The following is a 23,764-nucleotide window of genomic DNA, read 5'->3' on the forward strand; positions in this document are numbered from 1 at the left end:
ACTTTTTGTGCAAAAGATGAAATTGAGTGCTGTTAGTGGCATTCAAAACTAGATATTCAGAGCTTTCCAACAGTATAAAAACCCCCTGCTAGTTCGTTTTGACTGATCCGTAGCGAATCGGCAAAGTCAGCTGTTCTGTTTTGATTGTCTATTCGAATGAAACTAGGAAGCTGCATCTTGTGGCTCAATTTTGTCCCACTTGTGAAAAGATTTTCAAAATGATGTCTTCTGATAAATTGTAGCATTTTGAACCTAATTTCCAACACTATAAACCATTCCCAATTTAGAGTTGTATCGAGCTAGATATGGCTTGATTTCGAAAATGCGACAAAGCAAAAACTGGAAACTTTTCCCTTCCTTGCTGACGGAATGGTCAAATCTGTTTTGGGATGTTATACTCCAAAAATTTTAGTGTCATTTAACCATCAATTGCTTATTAAATGGTTCTGGAATATTGGTTCCAAAAATGGAGCGAATTGGGGCTGATTTCGTTGGACAAAACGTTTGAAAAAGAAAGAGAAAATAGGATGGCAGATTTGCTTTGAAACATTTCACAAACTTTGGTCGTTTCGTTAACTGCCTTCCCGTGCTAGTTTTTATCTAACTTTTGATAGAGAGGTAGTCCATATATGGAGGTTTAAGTGTACCAAATTTGGTGTAATTTCAATACCATTTCGATACCCAAATGATGCCTCAAACATTGCTCTTCAAATCTGGAAATTCACTGATCAGGTCGTGAAAATCAACCGACTTTAAACTGTTGTATATTGTTGCTCAAAACTCCGAATTTAGTTCCGCTTGTTGTGTTTGAAACTTTATTTGGAACTCTTATTGTGTTATAAATTTCAGAGTCCGATTCACTTTCTACGAATTTTACCGAATTTCCAAACATTGCTGAAAAACCAAGACTGGTTCTATCCTGTCTTCTTGAAACTGAAACTTTGAGCTGAAATTTGAATGCCTTCTGGTTGAAATCTTGGGAAAGTATCTTCTGGGAAGTTTTAGTACTTTTAATCTAGTTTCTAACGGTATAAATTTTTCCATTTTTGGATGTACCAAACTCAAGGTCTAATTTTCCAAGTTTTGTCGCGTAAAGCAAAAAATTTCCGATTTCGTAGGAAATGAGTTTTAAGAACTTTACATTTCCTTTTTCTATTGATAGTTCATTTTACACCCGATTCCATGGAGGATACAATTTTTCCTTTGCGACTTTAAATCCTCACTTTTGAATCTCGATTTTTGAAGGATTAAAGTTCTCTTTTAAGACATTGTCTTAAGTTTTAAACAAGAGTACTTCCTCCTTGTATGATAAGTGGATGTGTGTATATGTGAGTGATGGTTGATCACTATTTCTTCAGGCGCTCAAGAGGACCTTGAAGAGAATCTCGGGGCGGTCAACTAAAGACTTTATTTGCACACTTACTCACTTGTTTTGAATTGGTGAGTGTCAAGTGCATGAATTGTTGCTATATATTTGAATGGTTCTTTGTTTATTAAGCATTTTGGAATTGTCGAGACGAGCGTGTACTTTATCGCACTCGTTCTCTTTTAAGTGAATTTATAATTGAATTATGTGAAGTGAAAATTATATTGGTGTTGACTCTACGTCGATTGGAGTGAATCTCATCGACTTATATTTATAATAGTGGGGAACGCCCAAACTCATTGGCTAACTTTCCGAATCGAGCCAGCATGGGCTTGGTCGAGGAACATAGTGAACCGTGAGAAATTATAAAGCTTGATCTATTGGAGAGATCTTGCTTGACATACTCGTGTAGTGTTACCACGATATGCTCGAATAATATCAAAACTTTTGACGAGCGGGCCCGGTATAGGGGGTGTAACGGTGAACGGGAAACTGGGGAAAGTGGAGTCTCTACGAATTTGGTGCTTACTCGGTTGACGGAGAGTCAATGTGGAAATTTGGATCAAGACCTTGACCCAATTGTGTGGAATTTAGCTCCTGAGAGCTTCAGTATCCTTGAATTGTTTTTGTTTACTTTCCCTACTTGAAATGTTAATTACTTGCTTTATTACGTGTTTGCATGATTTTTTCTTGGCCTCACTGAGCGTTAGCTCATCCCATTAGTTTGTTTTCCTTAACAGGAGCTCGGATTGGAAAGAATTTTGAGGAAGCCGACTTGATTACTTTTGATTAGAATCTTGGGATGTAATTGATTAGTGGACTTCTAGTGGTTGTATTTTGGGAAAAGTTGATGTACATTTGGTAACTTGTAATGTAAGGTTTGAATATTTATGTAAGAAAGTGACTTTTCTTTATTTTGGCTTTTATATTTGGTAGTGTACCGTTAAGTTTAAATTTGACTGGTATCGAGTCCTGGCGAGAGTTAGGCAGGCGTTCCGCGGATACCCTTGGGTTTGCCCTAGGGAGAAGTGGGGGCGTCACACCTTTTCATGTATAGAATTTTGTCATTAAAAAGATCGTTTCCTCCTAGTATTGCAGGCAGGAGTGGCTGGATTGGTTTAGAAACTTTTCTATCGGCCCAATTTAGATGTAGGATTTGGGATCATCTTGTTCTTCATTTTCTTGTTTATATCTTAGTATCAGTTGAGGAATGGATCATGGATGAAAAAATTTCTGTTGAATTACAAAGCTTTTCGCCAAAGTGTTCAATTTGTCCTACATTTAAAAGTTCATTGGTATGTCAGTATTTAAAGGCAAGTTGGCCAATGTCATCTATGGTCGTATTCTCAACTGATTTAGGAAACATGATTTTAACTTTTGATTTTCAGAAAGTTATTTTGTTGTGTTTTCAACTAATTTTGAAATTTTGATTTTATATTTTTTGGCTCCAAAAAAGCTAAAAATCAGAAGCAGTTCTTGAGGTACTTTTGGATTATCATTCTGGCCTATTTTTTCATGCTCACAAATATACTCTTCAAAATTTTAAAATATCACTAAAGTGTTGATCAATGGATTCGTACAAATGCACAGCGTCGATCATAGTAATAATTCACCTAGAATATTCTAAGGGTCTAACCCACAGGGATGAGTTAATTTTTCTACTTTAATTATTATGAAAAATAACAAAATTTAAATTCAAAGGGATTGTAGTTTCTAACTAAGAAATGAAATAGTAATCAAATCAATTAAAGTAGTGGTAAGAAACCCATTGGCTAGAAACTAGTGTTTCAATTTTTGATACAGAGTTTGAATTAATTATCTAGTCATTTTTTTTAACAAACCAAGAATGTATCACACAAAAGTATTTTAGATTATCTCTCAATACATTTAAATTGAGTCTAATTAAATCTTACATCTCTCTCGAGATCATAAGTATTTAATTAAACCCTTTAAAATCTTAAGTGATTTCAATTACATCATATAAATCCTAACTTACTTTCGTGATTAGACTAAATATATATCTAGTACACAGTTGTATATCCTTTCTCAATTCAATACAAACTCTAAAAGCATGTTTATGGTGAGCCAATCATAAGTGTGTAATTAAATCAAGACAAATGAATCATTTTAACTAGGATAGTTAATCAAATCTTTTTCGTGAACCCTAACCCTAGATATAAATTAGTTCATCATAATTGTAGAAGTAAACAATAATTCAATATTAAAAAAAATACAAGATTAGAATAAAGAGCATGTAGAACGTCCCAATTGACGAAACTCTGAATTCCACACTTTGATCTCCCATTTTGATTCTTAAATCTGAAATAATATTTAGATAAGTATTTCTTCCCCAAAAACATCATAAGTACACTTATTTATAGTTTCCTAAAGTTCTAGTTGAACCTCTGAAGGCATAGGCTTCTTAAAGTTGAAGAAAAGTGAATTCGCGTGATTTTCCAATGAAGTCCGGTGCCGAGACCGATGACGAGTTCGGCGCTGGACATTCTATAAATTCCAAATCTTCAATTTCCAGAGGATGTCCAGTGTTAAGTGACATGGCGCCGGATTTTGAGCGATATTTCTTCACAATTCGTTTTCCCACTCTGAGCTTGCATGTCATACACAACTTGCATCCATACCTCTTCAAGCTCGATCTTCCTCACGTTTAGGCAAGTTAGGCAGCTTCCATCATCATGTTCTAAATTTCATGTGCAATTCCAAGCCCATTTGCATCAAATCAACACTTCTTCCTCCTAAAACCAAAAACACAATCAAGTTAGGTAATTCCCACTCACATTAAAGCTTATCACGCACTATATGCACTGATTATTCATATAAAAAAATTATAAATTATATCAAACTCCCGTACACTTAATGATATGATTCTTGAAGCGCCAAAGCAAATCAAGAACGTGAACCACAAGCCCAAATCTAGGTTAGGAATCAACGCTTGGGGATGGAGTTCGTAATCTATCTTGGACCGTACAAGAAAGACTAAAACGGATAGGACAACGTCACAATCAAGGTGACTACTTGATTAATAAGTTGATGAATCACCTTAGGGCAACTCTAAGATGTTCAATAGTGGCTTCACAAGCCAATAAGAGCTCTTTCATTCACGAAAGAAATTTGAAAAATTTTCTCAACTTTATTCAATGCCCTAAAAACGTTAAAGCTAAGGCTTTTTATAGCCTTTTACAAGACCAAACTCCTAATCCCACTAGAAAATGAGGAACTTAACTCTAACTCCACTTAACTATACAAATTAACTCCAATTTGGCTACTAACTATGGTAGACATGACCTTTTAGCCATTTATTCCACTAATTAATGACTCAACTTGATAAACTAAAACTGTTGGAATTAATCTAGGCAAACGGCACTAGCACAAAAAAACTCAAACCAAAAAACTATAACATTAACTAAGGAAAAATGACTCTTTATAACCTTAGCTAGGCTCAACGGCTGGCTTGGCTTCTTTAGCAGCTAGATCCCGTATCACTTAATGACAGGTGTCGAGCCTGTGCAATAATAATTACTAAAAAGTCCTAATTACCACCACAATTAATTATAGAACAAATCCAAGTACTGGACCAGGGACTCTAGGTGTGCAATGGGTTGCTTGATTCACCCTGTTCCTGAAGAGTTTGCTTGATCCGATGTACCAGAATTGTCTATAAAAGTATTAAATTTGCATACAATGGCAAGTAGGGTTGATTCCGCAGGGAACGGATAAACAGTTGTTTCTTTCCAAGTCAAAAGAACAAAATTGGGGGATATTTAAGGGAATGAAGATGAAAATAAAATAAACAAAATTCAAAAGCTAACTCAACAAGTACAATTTACTAAAAATAGCAATTAATAAAATTTTACCCAAAGGATCAACTTTTCAGGCACGGTCCAATTAAATGGTCATCGATGCAAAGATATTTCATTCATTCGTCACTAGGTTGGTTATAGCTATCAACAAGCTCTGACAGCCAGTTTTTCCTTACTTTTTCGACAGCCAAGGTACGACCGTTGACTGCTTCTCTAACCAGAAAATAACCCTAGGTACGACCGTAGGAATTTAATTATCCAGTTGCATTAAAGCTAGAAAAATCCAACCCTAACCAATAAACACGCTAAGAGGGTTTATTTAAATTAAATCTTACGTTTCCCCAACACAAAGCGAATTATGGTGGTTGTCACCAGTTGTTAACTAAACGAACAATTATTGATTCAATTTAATTAACGTGACAGTAGACTATTAAATTAAATTAAATATCCGACCGTTGATACTCAATTAATAAAATACCCATGCACAATTAATCCAGAAAACGCACGAATAGTAACGAATTGGAAGAAATAATGAAAGTTTGATTAGATCTCACAGATATTATGGACCGCGCCTCCGCGTCGATCTTTGGGTAAAGAAGAAATCTAGCCGCTCCTCATCATATCAATCTCGCATGATTTAGTTGATATCATCCAATTAATTACCAAAAGGTTGCGAAAAGGAGAAATAACGAGGAGGTAGGCGAAAAGGCGTTGTCTCCTTTTGGGTTTCGTCTCCGTACTGGAGCCGAAATTACAAAACAAAAGTTAACGAAAAATTGTCCAGAGCAAGAGTAAAAACCAAGGAGTCAAAATCGTACAAAGCTAAAAGCTAGAGAGAGGTCTCCAACGTCTGACAGATGGGAAAAAGGAACTCAAGCTAATCTATCTATTGATTTTACGTGAATCTGGCTTTTCCTTTTTATATCTTCCCAGTAGCCGCCGCCAACAGAAGCAAAGAAACGTCGAGCAAGACTTGTCTAGGGGTTTTAATCCCATGCATCTCCGCGGTTCACGTGGACCTGACTTCCTAATTGTCCCTACTGCTACCAATCCCGCGAGTCCGGCTTTTGGGTATCCGTCTATAGTTTCTGGCGTGGGCAGGCCCTGAGATGAAAAGTCTTCCAGAAATTCTCCCCAAGATACCACTTTTAACACCAACCGCCTGCAATTTACACAAATATCAAATATGAGCAAAATCTCAATAATTAGCACAGTAAGTAACCAAAATTATGACCGAATAACATCGCAAATGGTGCCCAACAATTGCTCTATCAAATCCCCCCACACCTAGACGATGCTTGTCCTCAATCATTGTGAAGCTCAAAAATACAATCAAGAAGGCAAAGGTCATGCAGTAATCTACACTAACACAAGCATCCCGCATTCCTGACAACGTCGCCAAAGTTAGAACACGCCGGACAGGTAGTTATCCAAAGAGTATGAACAGGAATATTCGTCACCTACAAGAGAATGTATGAATACAAGGAACGCTCAAATTAACATCACAAAATAACATTACCATAGGCTTGCACATTTATCACATCTCCACCACTCAAAAGTGAACTAAATACAAAGATCAAAAGGACTTTAATAGGGTTGTAACGGGGCTTGGGTGAAAGGCGGGATAAGAAGGTAAAGATAGAGTGTAATGTGTCAAGAGAATGTCCGATATTTACTACATAATCTCACGCTTTCCCGGGAAAATTTCACAAGTAAGGCGTTTCCATTTGCTATTCTCACTGTGCAAGTGTCGCCAATTTTTTTTTTTTTCTAAGAATAGGCAGCTTGCAAGGCGTGGGCACGGCTTGTAGGCCGGAGTCTTCTGTTCACGAGCTTCTCTCTTTTTTTTTTTTTAAAAGGGAACATCTTACAAGGCGTGGGCACGCCCTGTAAGACAGAGTCTTCTGATCACCAGCTTATTGACGATTTCTCCCTTTTTTGTTCCAGATGCACAGAAACAGCACCATACAAATTCTACTCTAACAATACTTGCGACCCTAGATTTATTTGCCTTGCACAAACGGCAAAGTCGCTAAGTAACAAAAATTGACAACAACTAATACTGTAGTTCTTGGGTTGCCTCCCAAACAGCGCCTTTTTTTAGTATCTTTGGTTAGATACAGTAGTAGCTATTTACGCCACACAATTTGGGTCAGCAAGACATATGACCTCCACTTGCTCACTATTGAACCGCTCATAGTAAGGCTTTAGACGGTGACCATTTACAACGAACTTCTTCTCCGTTTTCAAACTCTGGATTTTCATTGCACCATAATGAAAAATATTAGAAATAATAAATGGACCAATTCAACGCGAACGCAACTTACCGGCGAAAAGCTTAAGTCTTGAGTGATAAAGGAGGACTTTTTGCCTTACTACAAATGACTTCCATGAGACTTGTTGCTCGTGAAAGATTTTGTTGTTCTCCTTATAAATTGCTGCGTTCTCATAGGCTTCGTTCCTTAGTTCCTCTAACTTTTGTAATTGGAGCTTTCTATGTCTCCCGGCATCCATAAGATCCATGTTACACCGCTTAAGCGCTCAGAATACCCTGTGTTCAAATTCCACCGGGAGGTAGCACGGCTTCCCAAAGACTAATCTGTATGGGGACATTTCAATCGCCGTTTTATATGCTGTGCGGTAGGCCCATAGAGCATCTTCCAACTTCAAACTCCAATCCTTCCTATCAGGCCGCACCATCCTCTCTAGGATTGACTTAACCTCCTTATTCGACACTTTGGCCTGACCATTCGTCTGCGGATGGTAGGAAGTGGATACTTTGTGGAGCACGCCATACTTACGAAACAACGCAGTGACCGTCTTATTGCAAAAATGAGTGCCCCTGTCACTAACTACAGCTCTCGGCATTCCAAAGCGGACAAAAATATTAGACTTTATGAATTCTACAACCACTCTCGAATCGTTAGTTCGGGTGGCCTTTGCCTCCATTCATTTGGAAACATAATCGATAGCAAGTAAAATGTACAAGAAACCAAAAGACGAGGGGAAGGGACCCATGAAATCTATACCCCAGACATTGAAAATTTCAACAAATAACATGGGGGTTTGACTCATTTGGTCTCTACGAGAAATATTTCCCGTCGTTTGACACTTATCACAAGATTTACAAAACAAGTATGCATCCTTAAACAGAGTAGGCTAGTAAAAACCATTTTCTAACACCTTACGAGCTGTCGACTTTGGCCCAAAGTGTCCTCCACATGCAAATGAATGACAAAAAGTTAGAATAGAGTGGAACACACCTGCACTTACACACCTTCTTATCACTTGATCCGCGCACTGCCTCCACAGGTAAGGGTCATCCCAAATATAGTATTTGGCATCACTTCTCAATTTATCTCTCTTAGCCTTCGGCCAACTTGTAGGTAATTGATTTGTTACCAAAAAATTGCCGATATCAGCATACCAAGGTACTGACGACTCAATGGCTAGCAAGTGCTCCTCAGGAAACGATTCTCTCAATGGCAGATCCTCTTTATTCATGAGCAAACGGCTCAAATGATCAGCCACCAAGTTCTCGGCTCCACTCTTATCTTTGATCTTTACATCGAACTCTTGTAAAAGCAAAATTCACCTTATGAGCCTTGGTTTTGCATCCTTTTTCGCCAACAAGTACCTCAAGACTGCATGATCAGAGAAAACAATTACCTTTGAACCCAATAAATATGACCTAAATTTTTCTAGTGCAAAAACAATGGCTAGTAGTTCTTTTTCCATCGTGGAGTAGTTAAATTGGGCTCCATTCAATGCTCTCGATGCATAGTAGATCGCGTGCGCCGCCTTGCCTATCCTTTGCTCCAACACGGCTCCTACGGCATAATCACTCGTGTCGCACATGATTTCAAACGGCAGGCTCCAATCTGGGGGTTGAATGATGGGCGGCGATATCAACGATTCCTTCAATTTATTAAAAGCCACCTTGCATTCATCGGTGAAATCGAATGGCACGTCCTTTTGTAGCAACTTGAATAGGAGAGCTCCGATTTTTGAGAAATCCTTAATGAACCTCCTATAGAACCCTGCATGGTCCAAAAAGGAACGTACTTCCCGTACACATATGGGGTAAAGTAGAGCAGAAATAAGATCTATTTTAATTTTGTCTACCTCTATTCCCTTAGCCGACACAACGTACCCTAAGACAATACCATACTCTACCATGAAGTGACATTTTTTCCACTTAAGAACCAAATTCGTTTCTATGCATCTTTTCAAAATTAGAGCTAGATTATCAAGACATTCATCAAAACTATTCCCGTATACACTAAAATCATCCATGAACATCTCAATAATTTTTTCTACATATTCGGAGAAAATACTTACCATACATCTTTGGAAAGTTGCTGGAGCATTATAGAGACCGAAAGGCATCCGACGGTAAGAAAATGTACCAAATGGGCAGGTGAATGTAGTCTTTTCCTGGTCCTCCGACGCTATCGCGATCTGAAAGTATCCTGAAAAATTATCCAAGAAACAATAGTAAATACGACTAGTCAATCTTTCTATCATTTGGTCAACAAAAGGAAAAGAGAAATGGTCCTTTTCCGTCACAGAATTTAGCCTTTGGTAGTCAATGCACTGGCGCCAGCCTATAACTTTCTTGACTGGAACCATCTCACCCTCCTGGTTTTCCTCTACGGTCACTCTCGCTTTTTTCGGAATCACTTGAACGGGTCTCACCCAAGGACTGTTCGAGATAGTAAAGATAATCCCCACCTCTAGGAGTTTAAGTATCTCAACTTCCATCATCAGGGGATTCAACCTCCGCTGTGCCTGTCTCACCGGTTTCGCATCATTCTCGAGCCTTATCTGGTGCATGCATAAGAACAGCCTTATTCCTTTGATATCTGCTATACTTCACCCAATCACCTCCTTATGATCCCTAAGGAGTTGCACCAGTCTGTCCTCTTAACTTGGAGATAGGTGTGCAGAAATGATCCCCGGAAGCGTCTCTCGGTCTCCCAAGAATGCATACTTTGGATGTTTCGGGAGCGGCTTAAGTTCTAACTCCGGTGCCTGCACAATTGAAAGAAGCAACTTTGTCTGAATTTCTAGCACAAAAAGAGAAATAAGCTCATACCTTGGGGGCATGGTTGGAAGTGAGTGTAATGCTTCTACTGCATGGTGCAACTCATCCCTCATATCCACATTAAGAGCTACACCCAATTCAAGAGGCTTGGTCAAGGCCACTTCCAATGCGTCTTTACCATCCATTTCAAAAATTTCTTGTACAATGGGCTCAATAACACTCAAAGCAAAGACTGAGTTAGATTTCTCTGGATATTTCATCATCTCAAAAATATTGAAATTTACTTTTGCACCATCAAATTTCATTGATAAAATACCCTCATTCACATCTATTTTAGTCCTAACAGTGCTAAGAAACGGTCTACCTAACAAAATAGGTGACGGATTTAACGACTTTTCATCTCCCATATCTAGGATATAAAAATCTGCTGGAAAAACTAACTCATTTACCTGAACCAAAACATCCTCAATCAGCCCCTCCGGATAAGCATTGATGCGGTCAGTTAGTTGCATTGTGATGGCCGTTTCTTTTAATAGCCCAAGATTTAGAGAAGCATAAATGGTTTTTGACATCACGTTGATTGACGCCCCTAAATCTAACATTGCTTTTCTAATAGGTGTATCTCCTATTTTGCAAGGGATCGTAAACATACCTGGATCCCCACACTTGGGTGGAAGTTTTCTTTGGAGTATGGCTGATACGTTTTCTCCCACCGCTACTCGTTCGTCCCCTCTCAACTTCCTCTTATGAGTGCATAAATTCTTAAGGAATTTTGCGTACTTTGGTACTTGCTTAATTGCATCCAACAAGGGGATGTTGATCTCCACTTTTCGAAATACATCCAGGATCTCCTTTTCTTTCTCAGCCTTCTTCGTCTTCTCCAACCTGCATGGAAAAGGAGGTAAATTAGATTTAATGAGTATTGATGGAGTAAGAGTTACCTAAAGGTCTCCACGAATGCGTCCTTCTTCTTCCATCTCCTTCTCGATCTCGTCTTCACTTTTACTCTTTAGGTTCGTGGTCTTAGGCCCCTCCACTTCTTTGCCACTCCTCAGTATCGTAGCACTCACGTTTTTCGGATTCGCCTCGGGTTGTGATGGCAATTTTTCGAAAACTTGGGACTCTAAGCGGTTAATTGCAGTAGCCATATGGCTTATTTGAATCTCCAGATTTTTCATACCCGATCTGGTTTCCTGCTGGAACTGAGCAGTGCTCGTGACCAAGGACCTAATTTCTTATTGGAGCTGAGTAGTACTCGTAGCCAGACTCTTGACAATATCCTCCAAAGAGCCTCCTGAATTGGAGGGCGAAAGTTGAGGCTTGGGTTGCCATGGTTGCTGAAATCTCGGTGGATGATTTGAGAATGAATTCTGTAGCCTGTTCCCATAGCTGAAGTTGGGGTGATCTCTCCAACCCGGATTGTACGTGTTGGAGTACGGATCGTACTGCCTACGAGGCGCGGGTACGCCTCCAACCATGTTAACTTGTTCAGCCCCATTCTCTTGTAGAATAGGGCATGAGTCAGTGAAATGCCCCACGTTTGTGCAAATTCCACAGACCTTTGCTTGATGCACGTTCCCCACAGCTAATTGGCGAACGAAAGATGTTAGTTCCGATAGTTGCTACTGAATGGAAGACGTCTCTACCTCGTTAACCCTACGAGTAGGGTTACTCTCGCGAGAGCCAAACTGCTGAGAATTTTCTGCCACAACTTCAATAAGCAGCCATGCTTCCCTCGGTGTCTTATTTGCCAGTACTCCCCCACTTGCAGCATCAATGATACTCCTATCAGACGACTGTAATCCCTCATAGAAATATTGGATCAATAGTTGTTCACTAATTTGATGCTGTGGGCATCTAGTACACAACTTATTGAATCTCTCCCAATAGTCATATAGGGATTCTCCAGAATACTGCTTAATACTACATATCTCCTTTCTCAGACTTGCAGCCCGGAATGCAGGGAAGAATTTTTCCAAAAATTTCTTTTTCAGTTGGGCCCATGTTGTGAGACTACCTGCAGGTAGGTAGTACAACCAATCCTTTGCTGCATCCTTGAGGGAGAAAGAAAAGGCTCTTAGATTGATCTGCTCCTCAGTAATTCCTGGAGGCTTCATACTGGAGCATACCACATCGAATTCTTGGATGTTTTTATGGAGTTCCTCACCCGAGAGGTCATAGAACGTGGGTAAGAGGTGAATTAATCCCGACTTCTGTTCGAAAGAGCTATTCTCAGCTAGAGTTGGAAATGTGATGCACAACGGCTGCTGAGGCAATTCCGGAGCAACTAGCTCCTTTAGTGTTCTTGCATTCGCCATAGGGATGTTCTCTTGACCTGGATCACTTGAATTATCACCACTTGAATCTGTTGATTCAATCTCTGGATCCAATCTCTGAGATGCAGTACTAGATTGCTTCTTTCTGAGCTGTCTAGTCTCTTTCCTAGTTTAGCGCGCAGTCTTCTCTACTTTTGGGTCGAAAATCAATTCGCCTGTACGAGAAGAACGAGACATAAACTAGAAAAATGCCAGACAAATTCAAAGAGAACAACTTAAAAAGAAACAAAATTAACCAAAACACCGTTCCCCGGCAACGGCGCCAAAAATTGACTGGTGTCTAGTCTGTGCAATAATAATTACTAAAAAGTCCTAATTACCATCACAATTAATTATAGAACAAATCCAAGTACTGGAGCAGGGACTCTAGGTGTGCAATGGGTTGCTTGATTCACCCTGTTCCTGAAGAGTTTGTTTGATCCGATATATCAGAATTATCTATAAAGGTATTAAATTTGCATATAATGGCAAGTAGGGTCAATTCCACAGGGAACGGATAAGCAGTTGTTTCTTTCCAAATCAAAAGAACAAAATTGGGGGATATTTAAGAGAATGAAGATGAAAATAAAATAAACAAAATTCAAAAGCTAACTCAACAAGTACAATTTACTAAAAATAGCAATTAATAAAATTCTATCCAAAGGATCAACTTTTCAAGAACGGTCCAATTAAATGATCGTCGATGCAAAGATATTTCATTCATTCGTCACTAGGTTGGTTATAACTATCAACAAATTCTGACAGCCAGTTTTTCCTTACATTTTCGACAGCCAAGGTACGACCGTTGACTGCTTCTCTAATCAGAAAATAACCCCAGGTACGATCGTAGGAATTTAATTATCCAGTTGCATTAAAACTAGAAAAACCTAATCCTAACCAATAAACACACTAAGAGGGTTTATTTAAATTAGATCTTACGTTCCCCAACACAAAACCAATTATGGTGGTTGTCACCAATTGTCAACTAAACGAAAAATTACGGATTCAATTTAATTAACGTGACAGTAGGCTATTAAATTAAATTAAATATCCGACCGTTGATACTCAATTAATAAAATACCCATACACAATTAATTCGGAAAACGCACGAACAGTAACGAATTGGAATAAATAATGAAAGTTTGATTAGATCTCACAGATATTATGGGCCGCGCCTCCGCATCGACCTTTGGGTAGAGAAGAAACCTAGCCGCTCCTCATCATATCAATCTCGCGTGATTTAGTTGATATCATCCAATTAATTACCAAAAGGTTGCGAAAAGGAGAAATAACGAGGAGGTAGGCGAAAAGGCGTTGTCTCCTTTTGGGTTTCGTCTCCGTACTGGAGCCGAAATTACAAAACAAAAGTTAACGAAAAATTGTCCAGAGCACGAGTAAAAATCAAGGAGTCAAAATCGTACAAAGCTAAAAGCAAGAGAGAGGTCTCCAACGTCTGACAGATGGGAAAAAGGAACTCAAGCTAATCTATCTATTGATTTTACGTGAATCTAGCTTTTCCTTTTTATATCTTCCCAGCAGCCGCCGCCAGCAGAAGCAAAGAAACGTCAAGAAGCAAGACTTGTCTAGGGGTTTTAATCCCATGCATCTCCGCGGTTCACATGGACCTGACTTCCTAATTGGCCCTGCTGTTACCAATCCCGCGGGTCCGGCTTTTGGGTATTCTTCTATAATTTCCGGCGTGGGCATGCCCTGAGATGAAAAGTCTTCCGAAAATTCTCCCCAAGATACCACTTTTAACACCAACTGCCTGCAATTTACACAAATATCAAATATGAACAAAATCTCAATAATTAGCACAGTAAGTAACCAAAATTATGACCAAATAACATCGCAAATGGTGCCCAACAATTGTTCTATCACTTAATCTGTGCGTGTCCTTAAGCATGAGAAAAAAAACCAATTAAATACAAATAATGACCATATTTCAATACTATTATTGCCAAAGCAACCCTTCCAAGCTAGCATCAAGAATTAAATAATGAAAACTAAAGAGTCATTACTTCAGTTAACTTTTAACACCATCAACTTATTCAACTCTGGCTAACTAAACTAAATATATAAAATACTTAATAAGTATTTTTCCATAAATGGCCCAGCCAATAAACAAAATCTCAAACAAATTACTACATGGATTCGCAGCTAGTATTATAATCCACATATTTTTCTTATTTTTCTTCTTATGTTTTTTAAAAAATTCCGCCGCACTTAAAATGTTTTCACATTTTAACAGGGGAAATGTACTTAATTCTAAATCGTTCAAGCCTTTTGACACGAATTTCGACATCTCCCAAATGAAGAAACCTGTTTACTCAACTTTCACTGTTTAGGAATTATACACTCATAGCTATCGTTACTGTTTAGTGCAAAACTTGACATTTACTTAATAAGAACCTCTAGTTACTAGACAACGACAAATAGCAAAGTATAATTAAATTAACAAACACATATGTTCAAATTCACAAAAACACAAAAAGCTTGCATCATATCCTAATAATATGGAGAGGTAAAATTAATAATTAGGCCAAATTTACAAGAAAAATATTAAAAAAAATATTTACAATACCTAAAAAGGTTAACCAAAATTGAAAAAGTCTCAAAATACCAAATATTCGCCAAAGAAGTGCTCCAAAGCAACACCATTGAACATTTAACACATTTATATAGATAAACCTTAACAATAATAATACTTCAACTACACGCCATTGCATATTAGGGAATAGAGAATAAGAACACAAATTTTAAAAATTTTAACCAAAATTGTCACTTCACCTATTTATTCCTCCCAGACACTTGAGACAATATTGTTCTCAATGTTGGGGAGAAAAATAAAGAAATACAAGCAATGATAGAGGTGAAAGTAAAACTCTTATGATATAAACTGATGTACTAGTGAAGCTTGAGAAGCTGTCTCAACAAAATAGAAAAACAAGACAATGCTACCAATAGGAGTTAAGCACACCACCAATTAACCTAGACTAGAGAGCAATAAAATTCTAAAGGAATAAACACCAATACCAATCCCAGATTCAAGAGAAAAATATTTAAAAAAATTTAAAAAAAAAGTCGAGTTTTCTCTCGAGAAGTGCTAAGTTTAATGTCTTTATTTAGACAAGACTAGATGGAGTCATGGTGGATAAAATGTCTCAAATAATTTCACTGTTTCCATTGTGTGATCTTGAGATCTATCATAATTGGCCTTATCAAAATTGCACTCCTGTACCACTTTTGGTACTTTCTCAAATTTTGCAGCACTTAAAGAAGATGAGAGATTCATAGAAAAAAAAAATCATGATTCAAATGAGACGCCATTGGATATGTAGCACAATTAACTATTTCAATGTTATCATCTTTAACATCCAAATTTAATACAATCATAGAATTCACTGGATCTTTAAAACATTCTTTTTCAATTGCTTTAGCACTAGAGGGATCAATTGCATCAACTTGAACATGAGATTCCTCAAAAAAATGAATATTTCAAAGCACGAAAAACATTGAATTTCTCTTTTTCATTGCTGATACCCAAGTCAATTTCCCTTTTGGCACATTAATTATCGCCCCTCCAGTGGCCAAGAATGACCTACAAAATATTATAGCCATACAAGTATTGTCTTCCATATCCAAGATAAGAAAATCTGTAGAAAAACAAATTTACTGACTTTGATGAGTGTAGTGGGGCCAATCTACAAGAGCCACGTGTCAGTTCGGGCATGATGACCTGGCAGTTCGGACAAACAGTTTAGGCAGGAGGGACGACAATTCGCGCGTGACCGCCGCCTCCCAGCTGGATGGGCCTGGTGAGCCGCAGCCCCCGAACCTTTCGGAGTTAGCAGATGAAACCCTAGAAAGACTCTCTTTCTCTTTCTAGTCGGACTCCTAATCTTATAAGGAAACTACTACCCAGAAGCTTATTAATACACCACCACAAGACAAAGCATGGTACGCCTTTTTCTACAGTAATCAATATTGTTGCTCTATAGCTATTGCTAACTTGACCGTCAGAGTCACAACGGGGACCTAGTCTCGCTGTTCATCCTCCCTACCTTAGCAGGTCAGCTCACTTACCCCGCTCGTGCATCAGTTCGTTCCTTCTCAGTTCGCGCAACCTGGTGCCATTTAGTTCGGATCGCGTTCTCGGCAGTCGCATCAGTTGGCGTCATCTGTGGGAAACGCAATTCTTCTCTTACGAAAATATATCGAGAACTAGATCTCAGAGGAACCTCAACGGGTCCAAGGGGAACCACCGAAGCGACCCCCAAAATCCACTTCAAGATCCAACTCCTGGGGACGAGGGTACGGAGCTCTCGCGAATCCCGCCTGAGCAACTGGTGCGAACAGTGGCGGAAAACTTACCTACTTTCGAAGCAATTATGAACTACCTCAAAGAGCAGACTAGAGACCATCATGACCAGGAGCCCAAGGCACGCAGATGGAATCAAGCCGTCAGAGTCTCGGATGGGAAGCCCCAATCTCCGGCAGAAGCGGTCATGAAAGGACCTCACGCGTGAACAGATTGAAATTCTGGAGCCCTCTCACGGGAACTCCCGAACAGAACACCCTGAGTCCTTCCGAGGGTTCCCGCGGAGGGAGCCCTCTCCAAAGAGAGACAAGTACCAGATACAAGACGAACTGGATCTTTTGCTAGATCCGCAGGCTGACAAATATACCGCCTCCCTCTTCGTGCCGGAATTGAGAACTACCCGCTGCCCGCGAAGTTCAAAATACCGAGCATGAAATCCTATGATGCAACCACGGATCCGGAGGATCATCTGTTCGTATTCTTGACGCAAATGCGCCTACAAACGACTGCTGATGCAATCAGATGTAAAACATTTCCCATGTTCCTGGAAGGAAAGACGCGTCAATGGTTTCAAGGGCTACCCCCTCGGTCATTCTGCTCTTTTGATCAGCTCGCGTGCCTGTTCGCAGCTCAGTTCGTTTCGTTGAGAGTCTTTTCCAAGAGTACAGCTCACCTGATGACAATCCATCAAAACCCTGATGAGTCGTTGCGCAAATACATGGTGCGATTCAACAACGAGTCCCTTCAGGTCCGGGATCAGGACGATAAGGTTGTCATGGCCGCCTTCATCAACAGACTGCCCAAGCAGAAACTACATACCGTGTTCGTAGAGAAACCTCCCAAGTCAAATCGGGAGATACTGGACCGAGCTCACGAGAAGGCTAATGCAGAAGAGGCCAATCGCTTGAAGAGTGCGCAGGAAAGACTGAGGGACGAAAGACGAAGAAAGAGCACGGATTAGGGGGATGCGCGACCTGCGCATGCCCGAAGGAATACCTCCGACCGTTTACCCAGGAGCAAATCCTTTGAAAGAGAGAGGATTTGGACCTTTCTTACCTCGCCCAGGGCTCAGGTTCTCGCGGTAATGGAACAGGAAGGTCTCTCTCGACCTCCCCGGCAATTGGTTGGTAATAAGAGCAGACGAGATCAAAACTTGTATTGCTCTTACCATCATGACGTGGGGCATGACACCGAGAATTGTCCTCACCTCAAGAAAGACATCGAAGAGTTGATCAAACGAGGGCACCTGAGACAGTTCATTCGGAATGGGCGAACTGACCAGAAGCAAGGGGAATACAAATAAGAACACGCGAACTATCCCCGTGACCGACCTTGAGACCCCTGGGACCGAACTCCCGAACAGGAAGTGCAGAACTTAGTTGGGGTGATCAATACCATTGCGAGAGAACCAGTCGGAGGAGATAGTCACGAAGCTCGGTGGAGCAACCGCCCACTTCCTAGTGGAGAGAGCTCGAACAAATGATTGAAAATGTACAAAGAGATCATTTACGGATTTGAAGATGCGGTACCACTTGCTTCTAATAATCACGAGGCCATCGTGATAGAAGTTATAACATGCAACTACAAAGTCAAGAAGGTGTACATAGATAATGGAAACGCCATTGACGTGCTATACTACAAGACCTTCAAAGAATTGCAACTAGAGGACAAGCAGCTCATCCCAGTCTGAACTCCTTTGATTGGTTTTGCAAGTCCCCCGGTGAGACCCTAGGGAATGATAACTCTCATGGTCACGGTGGGGGTGTCGCCGAAGTGCCGAACTATCCTAATAAATTTCGCAGTAGTGAAGGAGCCATCGTCATACAACATGATCTTGGGACGGCCTACCTCCGAGCTGTCTGCTAAACTTTGCATCTTAGAATGAAATTTCCCACGCTGGCAGGAGTGGCTGAGGTGCTAGGGGATCCAGAGGTAGGTCGGGCCTGCTACATTGCAACTCTCAAGGGTAAGGAGAAGTTGGTAGCTCAAGCGGCCTACTTAGAACCTTGGGAGCCTGTGGAGAAGAAAGAAACATTGGAGACGGATGAGGGCCTGCTCGAACTGCCGGTCAGAAGGGAAAGGCCCGATCGAGTGGTCAAGACCGGCTCATTCTTGAGCGAACTGACCCGGAGGGCGCTAGAATCCCTCCTAGAGGAATATGCCGAGATCTTCGCCTGGAGTGCGGATGACATGCCCAAGATTTCGCCCGAACTGGCAGTTCACAAACTACACGTAGATCCCAGTGTTCAGCCTGTGAAGCAGAAGAAGAGGAATTTCACGCCTGAACGGAATGAGGTCGTCAAGGAAGAGATAGGCAAGCTGTTAGAGACCAAGATCATGAAGGAGGTCTTCTATCCGACCTGGTTAGCCAACCCCGTGCTGGTCAAAAAAGATGACAAGGCTTGGAGAATGTGTGTGGATTTCACCGATTTGAACAAAACTTGCCCAAAGGACTGCTACCTTCTCCCCCGAATAGATCTGTATGTGAACTCAATGATGGGATGCGAAATCTTCTGTTTCCTGGATGTCTTCAAAGGGTATCACCAGATAGCCATGGATGAGAGAGATCAGGAGAAGACCTCATTCATCACTGAGTATGGCACTTATTGCTATGTCACCATGCCGTTTGAACTAAAAAACGCAGGCGCGACATATCAAAGGTTGGTAAACAAGCTGTTCAAGGATCAGATAGGCCGAAATATGAAAGTCTACGTGGACGACATGCTGGTAAAGAGCCAAACTCAGGAGCAGTTCATCACGGACCTTAAGGAAATTTTTGACGTCCTTCGAAGCTCGCGAATACAGTTGAACCCCAAGAAATGCACTTTCGGGGTCAGGTCGGACAAATTCCTAGGGTACACGATATCCAAAGACGGAGTAAGAGCTAACCCTGACAAAATAAGGGCCATTATGGACATGACTCCCCCCAGAAACATAAAGGAAGTGCAGCGACTAACTGGTAGGATGGCAGCATTGAACAGGTTCCTATTGAAATTGACAGTTTAGGTTCTCCCTTCTTCAAGGCGCTAAGAAGAGGTCTCCAGTTCGAGTGGACCTCTGAGTACTAAAAAGCGTTCGACAAACTGAAGGCACACATCACTAAATTGCCGACTTTAACCTCTCCCGGACAGGGCGAAACTCTGTTCCTCTACTTAACTGTGGGAGAGGAGGCAGTCAGTGCGGTGCTAATTCGGGAGCAAGACAAGGTCCAAAAGCTGGTGTTTCGGACAGGCCACTCAACTACGTTAAGATATACCGCACAATTGCGAAATACCCAAGAAGCTGGCACCAAGCCTGCCGAGCTTGAACAGGCCAAAGAAGCGGTTGGGCGAGTTGAGGCCGGACAAGCCGGAGAAGTTGGCACCATGTCAGCCAACGTCAAATAGGCCGAAGAGGCTGGCGCTGAGCCGGCCGAGGCCGAATAGGCCAAAGAGGCGGAAACTGAACTGGCCGAGGCCGAACAGGCCAGAAAGGTCACCATACGAGCCAAGGCCAAACAAGCCAAAGAAACTGGCCCTAAGCCGGCCGAGGCCGAACAGGCCAAAGAGACTGCGGTACAAGTTGAGGTCGAACAGGCCGAAAGCCTGCTGTACAAGCTGAGGTCGAAAAGGTTGTCGAACAGGTCATCCCGACCTGGACGTTGTATGTCGACGGAGCTTCAAACAAAGAAGAATGTGGAGTCGAGATTCTCCTAATCAGCTCCACCGGAGAAGAACTAGCTTATGCCTTGAGATTCAACTTCAGAGCCTCTAATAACGAGTCTGAATATGAGACTCTGATCACGGGGATGGAGGTAACCCGGAAATTGGGGGTTGAATCGCTAAAGATTGATAGCGACTTGCAGCTGATAGTGAACCAAGTCTTAAGGAAATATGAGGTCAAAGAAGAGCCATTGAAGAAATACGTCGCCAAGGCGTATGAACTGAGGAGTCTGTTCGAGCAGTTCACACTCGAACAGGTCCCTTGGAGTTGGAACAAAAGAGCTGGCGCCCTTTCTAAATTGGACTCCACTTCTTTGGGCATACTGAGCAAAGAAGTATTGGTAGAGGTCGGAAAAATGTGAGTATATGAATAGTTGGATACTGCAGTGATTCAAGTGATGAGCTCATAAATGGATCCTATTATGCGGTACTTAGCCAACGGAGAGCTCCCCTCAAACAAAGTAGAGACTCGAAAAATCCTCCTCAAGTCACAGAGGTATATACTCACAAACGGAGTACTATATAGGAAATCCTACTTACGTCCGTGGCTGAAGTGTGTGATGCCGGAAGAGGGGGGCTACATCTTGCGCGAATTGCACGAAGGCATCTGTAGAAATCATGTCGGCCCACGGGTTCTAGCCAAAAAGGGGATGATATCTGGGTACTATTGGCCTACCATCTTCTGGGACTCGGCCGAACTAGTGGCAAGGTGCAGGTCATGCCAATTGCACGCACCAGTTCACCACGCCCCAACTCAAGAGATGGTCCTCCTTCAGAGCCCGTAGTCGTTCTTCCAATGGGGAGTTGACCTACTGGGTCCGTTTCCCCGAGCTCCAAGAGGTTATGAGTATCTGATGGTGGCAATAGACTACTTCACTAAGTGAGTGGAAGCCGAACCACTCAACACCATCAGCAATAGGTCGGTTCAAAAGTTCTTTTGGAAGAACATTGCTTGTCAATTTGGCATACCCCGGGCTCTGGTCTCGGACAATGGCCGACAGTTCGCCGACAGTTCCTTTCGAGAATGGTGCTCCAAGTTTGGGATTCGGCAACACTTCACTTCCGTGGGACACCCTCAAGCTAATGATCAGGTAGAAAACGTTAACAGAACTATTCTGCGCGTCTTGAAGACTCGAATAGAGTCTGCCCGAATTGGATGGATGGATAAATTGCCTACCATACTCTGGGCTTACCAAACTGCCCCCCGAACGGCCACCCAAGAAACTCCATTTGTCTTAACTTATGGGGTAGAAGCGGTAATTCCGGCAGAGATCGGCATGCCCTCGGGCAGGATGCAGAATTTCATAGCTCAAGATAATGAGGATGAGATGTAGCTCAACTTGGACCTGCTGGAACAGAAGAGAGAAGAAGCAGCCATAAGAATGGCTAAATACAAAGAGCAGGTCGCGTGACACTACAACGCTAGGGTAAGACATCTCTCCTTCAAATCAAGAGATTTGGTCCTACGAAAGAACGCAATAAGTCGGGTCCTGGGAACAAACAACTTGGATCCAAACTGGGAAGGTCCCTACGTAGTGAAGGAGACCGATCGCGCAGGGTACTGTAAGTTAGCTCATCTCAATAGGGAGGAAGCCCCACGTACTTGGCATAATTCAAATTTGAGACTTTTTTGTTAGAGCCCAGTTACTCTGTTCACGCGTGACCTGAGTTAGAATCCACAAATGCATTCAGTTGAGTTTGAATTATTTCACACAAGTCGGGAGTTAGTTCGCACCTGTTCGGTCGCACATGGATCTGGACTTTATGTATGATTTATTCTTGAAGTTAGTTCGCATGAGCCGGGGGTCTATTCTCGCAAGTGTATTCAGACAAGTATGATAAGAAAGCTATGAAATTTTGCTAAGTGTTGAACAAGATACTGATTCATTCATTCCAAAAGACAATTTACAAAGAAAGGAGCTTGTACAAAAACAAACTGTTCTGCGTATGTTAGATGTTATTTCGTGCAAGTTAGTTCGCTCATAGTCAGTTCGCATGGATATGTATTCAGATACTATGACAAAGGAAGGAAATTTTGCTAAGTGTTGAAATAAAACTTCATTTCATCCAAAAGCAAAGTTATAAGGGCGAGTTCATACAAAACGAACAAGCTCTGCTCAGTTCGGTGTCCTACCTATATCTATACTGAGTCCTATCTAATTTTTCCCCTGATGCTCCTACTCGGGCTCAGGAGTGGACACAGGCAAGTTGGGGTCAGCCACCAGGTCGGACAAATTGAATCTGCGCGCGTACCCCTCGACCAGCCTGTCCACTTGCTCGAGCGCTTTGGGGTTGTAGCTCGCCCATCACCCAATGTCGAAGCCAAACAGATTCAGGGCCCGCACGTCGTTCATGGCTTGTGTATACCTGACTTGTAGGATTGGGCCATTCAAGGTGGCCAGGTCGTTCAAGAAACCCTCCAACCTCTTGAACTCCTGAACGCCCAGTTGGCGCCTCTCCTCCCGAGCGGCTTCAATTTGACCTGGAAGCTCGGCGGATTTCTTTTGTTCCTTCTCTAGCTGCTCAGTCAGCTCGGCGGTCTTTTTCTTCTCCAGTTCGCAGGCGGCCTGGGCCTCTGCGAGCTGCTTCTTCAAAGTCTCCAGCTCGGTATCAGCGGCCTCAAGCTGATCGGACAATTTGCCCCTGGACATCCCGACCTACGACAGCGTCTCATTCATGTTCTCATACCGCCTTGTCAGCTCGGAGCCGGCCACGTTCAGCTACATTTTAAGCACAGTAAGAAGACTGAGCTGAATTGAAATAAAGTAAAAGGGAGAGACAGTTCGGACCAACCTGAGCCGTGCTGAGGTAGTAATGCTGAAGCAGCTCGGCAGGAGACGCGACCCGTATGAAGTTGCAGTCGCAAGGGAGCACCGCTCCCCGAAGGAATTCCCGAGCTGCCTCAAAGAACTGAGCTCTGTCGTTGATCGACAGCCCCCACTTCAGGCAGAAGTGCATGGGGTGCGGGTACGAGCTCGGCTCGGTCGGCTACTTGAGAGGAGTGGCGTTTCTGTATCGCCACATTGCAGGGAGTGACTCAGAGGAGGCCTGTTGCTCAGTAGAGTTCACCCCATAGTGGTCGAGCTGGGGGGCCGTAAGTGCAGTTCGCTCCACCTGAGCTGGCGAAGAGGTCACCTCAGTTCACGCCCTCTTGGCTGAGGACTTCTTGCGTTTTTTCTTCCCTGGCTCGTCAGCA

At 41.8% G+C, this 23,764-nt stretch overlaps 1 protein-coding gene and 1 non-coding gene across 2 annotated transcripts; both read left to right on the top strand.

Annotated features, from left to right (window-relative positions):
- The first annotated feature begins 12,070 nt into the window (after window positions 1-12,070).
- LOC113705176 (small nucleolar RNA R71) lies at window positions 12,071-12,177 on the top strand. The gene has a single exon (XR_003451824.1). It is a non-coding gene; the product is annotated as a small nucleolar RNA R71 (small nucleolar RNA).
- A 6,571-nt stretch (window positions 12,178-18,748) lies between these two features.
- Window positions 18,749-20,930, top strand: LOC140012695 (uncharacterized). The gene is made up of 3 exons (XM_072060978.1): window positions 18,749-19,867; window positions 19,999-20,244; window positions 20,490-20,930. The coding sequence occupies exons 1-3, from the start codon at window positions 18,749-18,751 to the stop codon at window positions 20,928-20,930; spliced, it is 1,806 nt and encodes a 601-aa protein (XP_071917079.1).
- Window positions 20,931-23,764: the final 2,834 nt, after the last annotated feature.

Source organism: Coffea arabica, chromosome 8e (assembly GCF_036785885.1).
Source record: "Coffea arabica cultivar ET-39 chromosome 8e, Coffea Arabica ET-39 HiFi, whole genome shotgun sequence".
In the NCBI taxonomy this organism is placed as follows: domain Eukaryota; kingdom Viridiplantae; phylum Streptophyta; class Magnoliopsida; order Gentianales; family Rubiaceae; genus Coffea; species Coffea arabica.

Coding starts and splice junctions, on each gene's coding strand:
- LOC140012695 (XM_072060978.1), top strand. CDS start 18,749: ATGAAATTTCCCACGCTGGCAGGAGTGGCTGAGGTGCTAGGGGATCCA. Junction 19,868..19,998: donor GGTTCCTATTGAAATTGACA/GTTTAGGTTCTC, acceptor TCTCCCGGACAG/GGCGAAACTCTGTTCCTCTA. Junction 20,245..20,489: donor TTGGCACCATGTCAGCCAAC/GTCAAATAGGCC, acceptor GTTGTCGAACAG/GTCATCCCGACCTGGACGTT.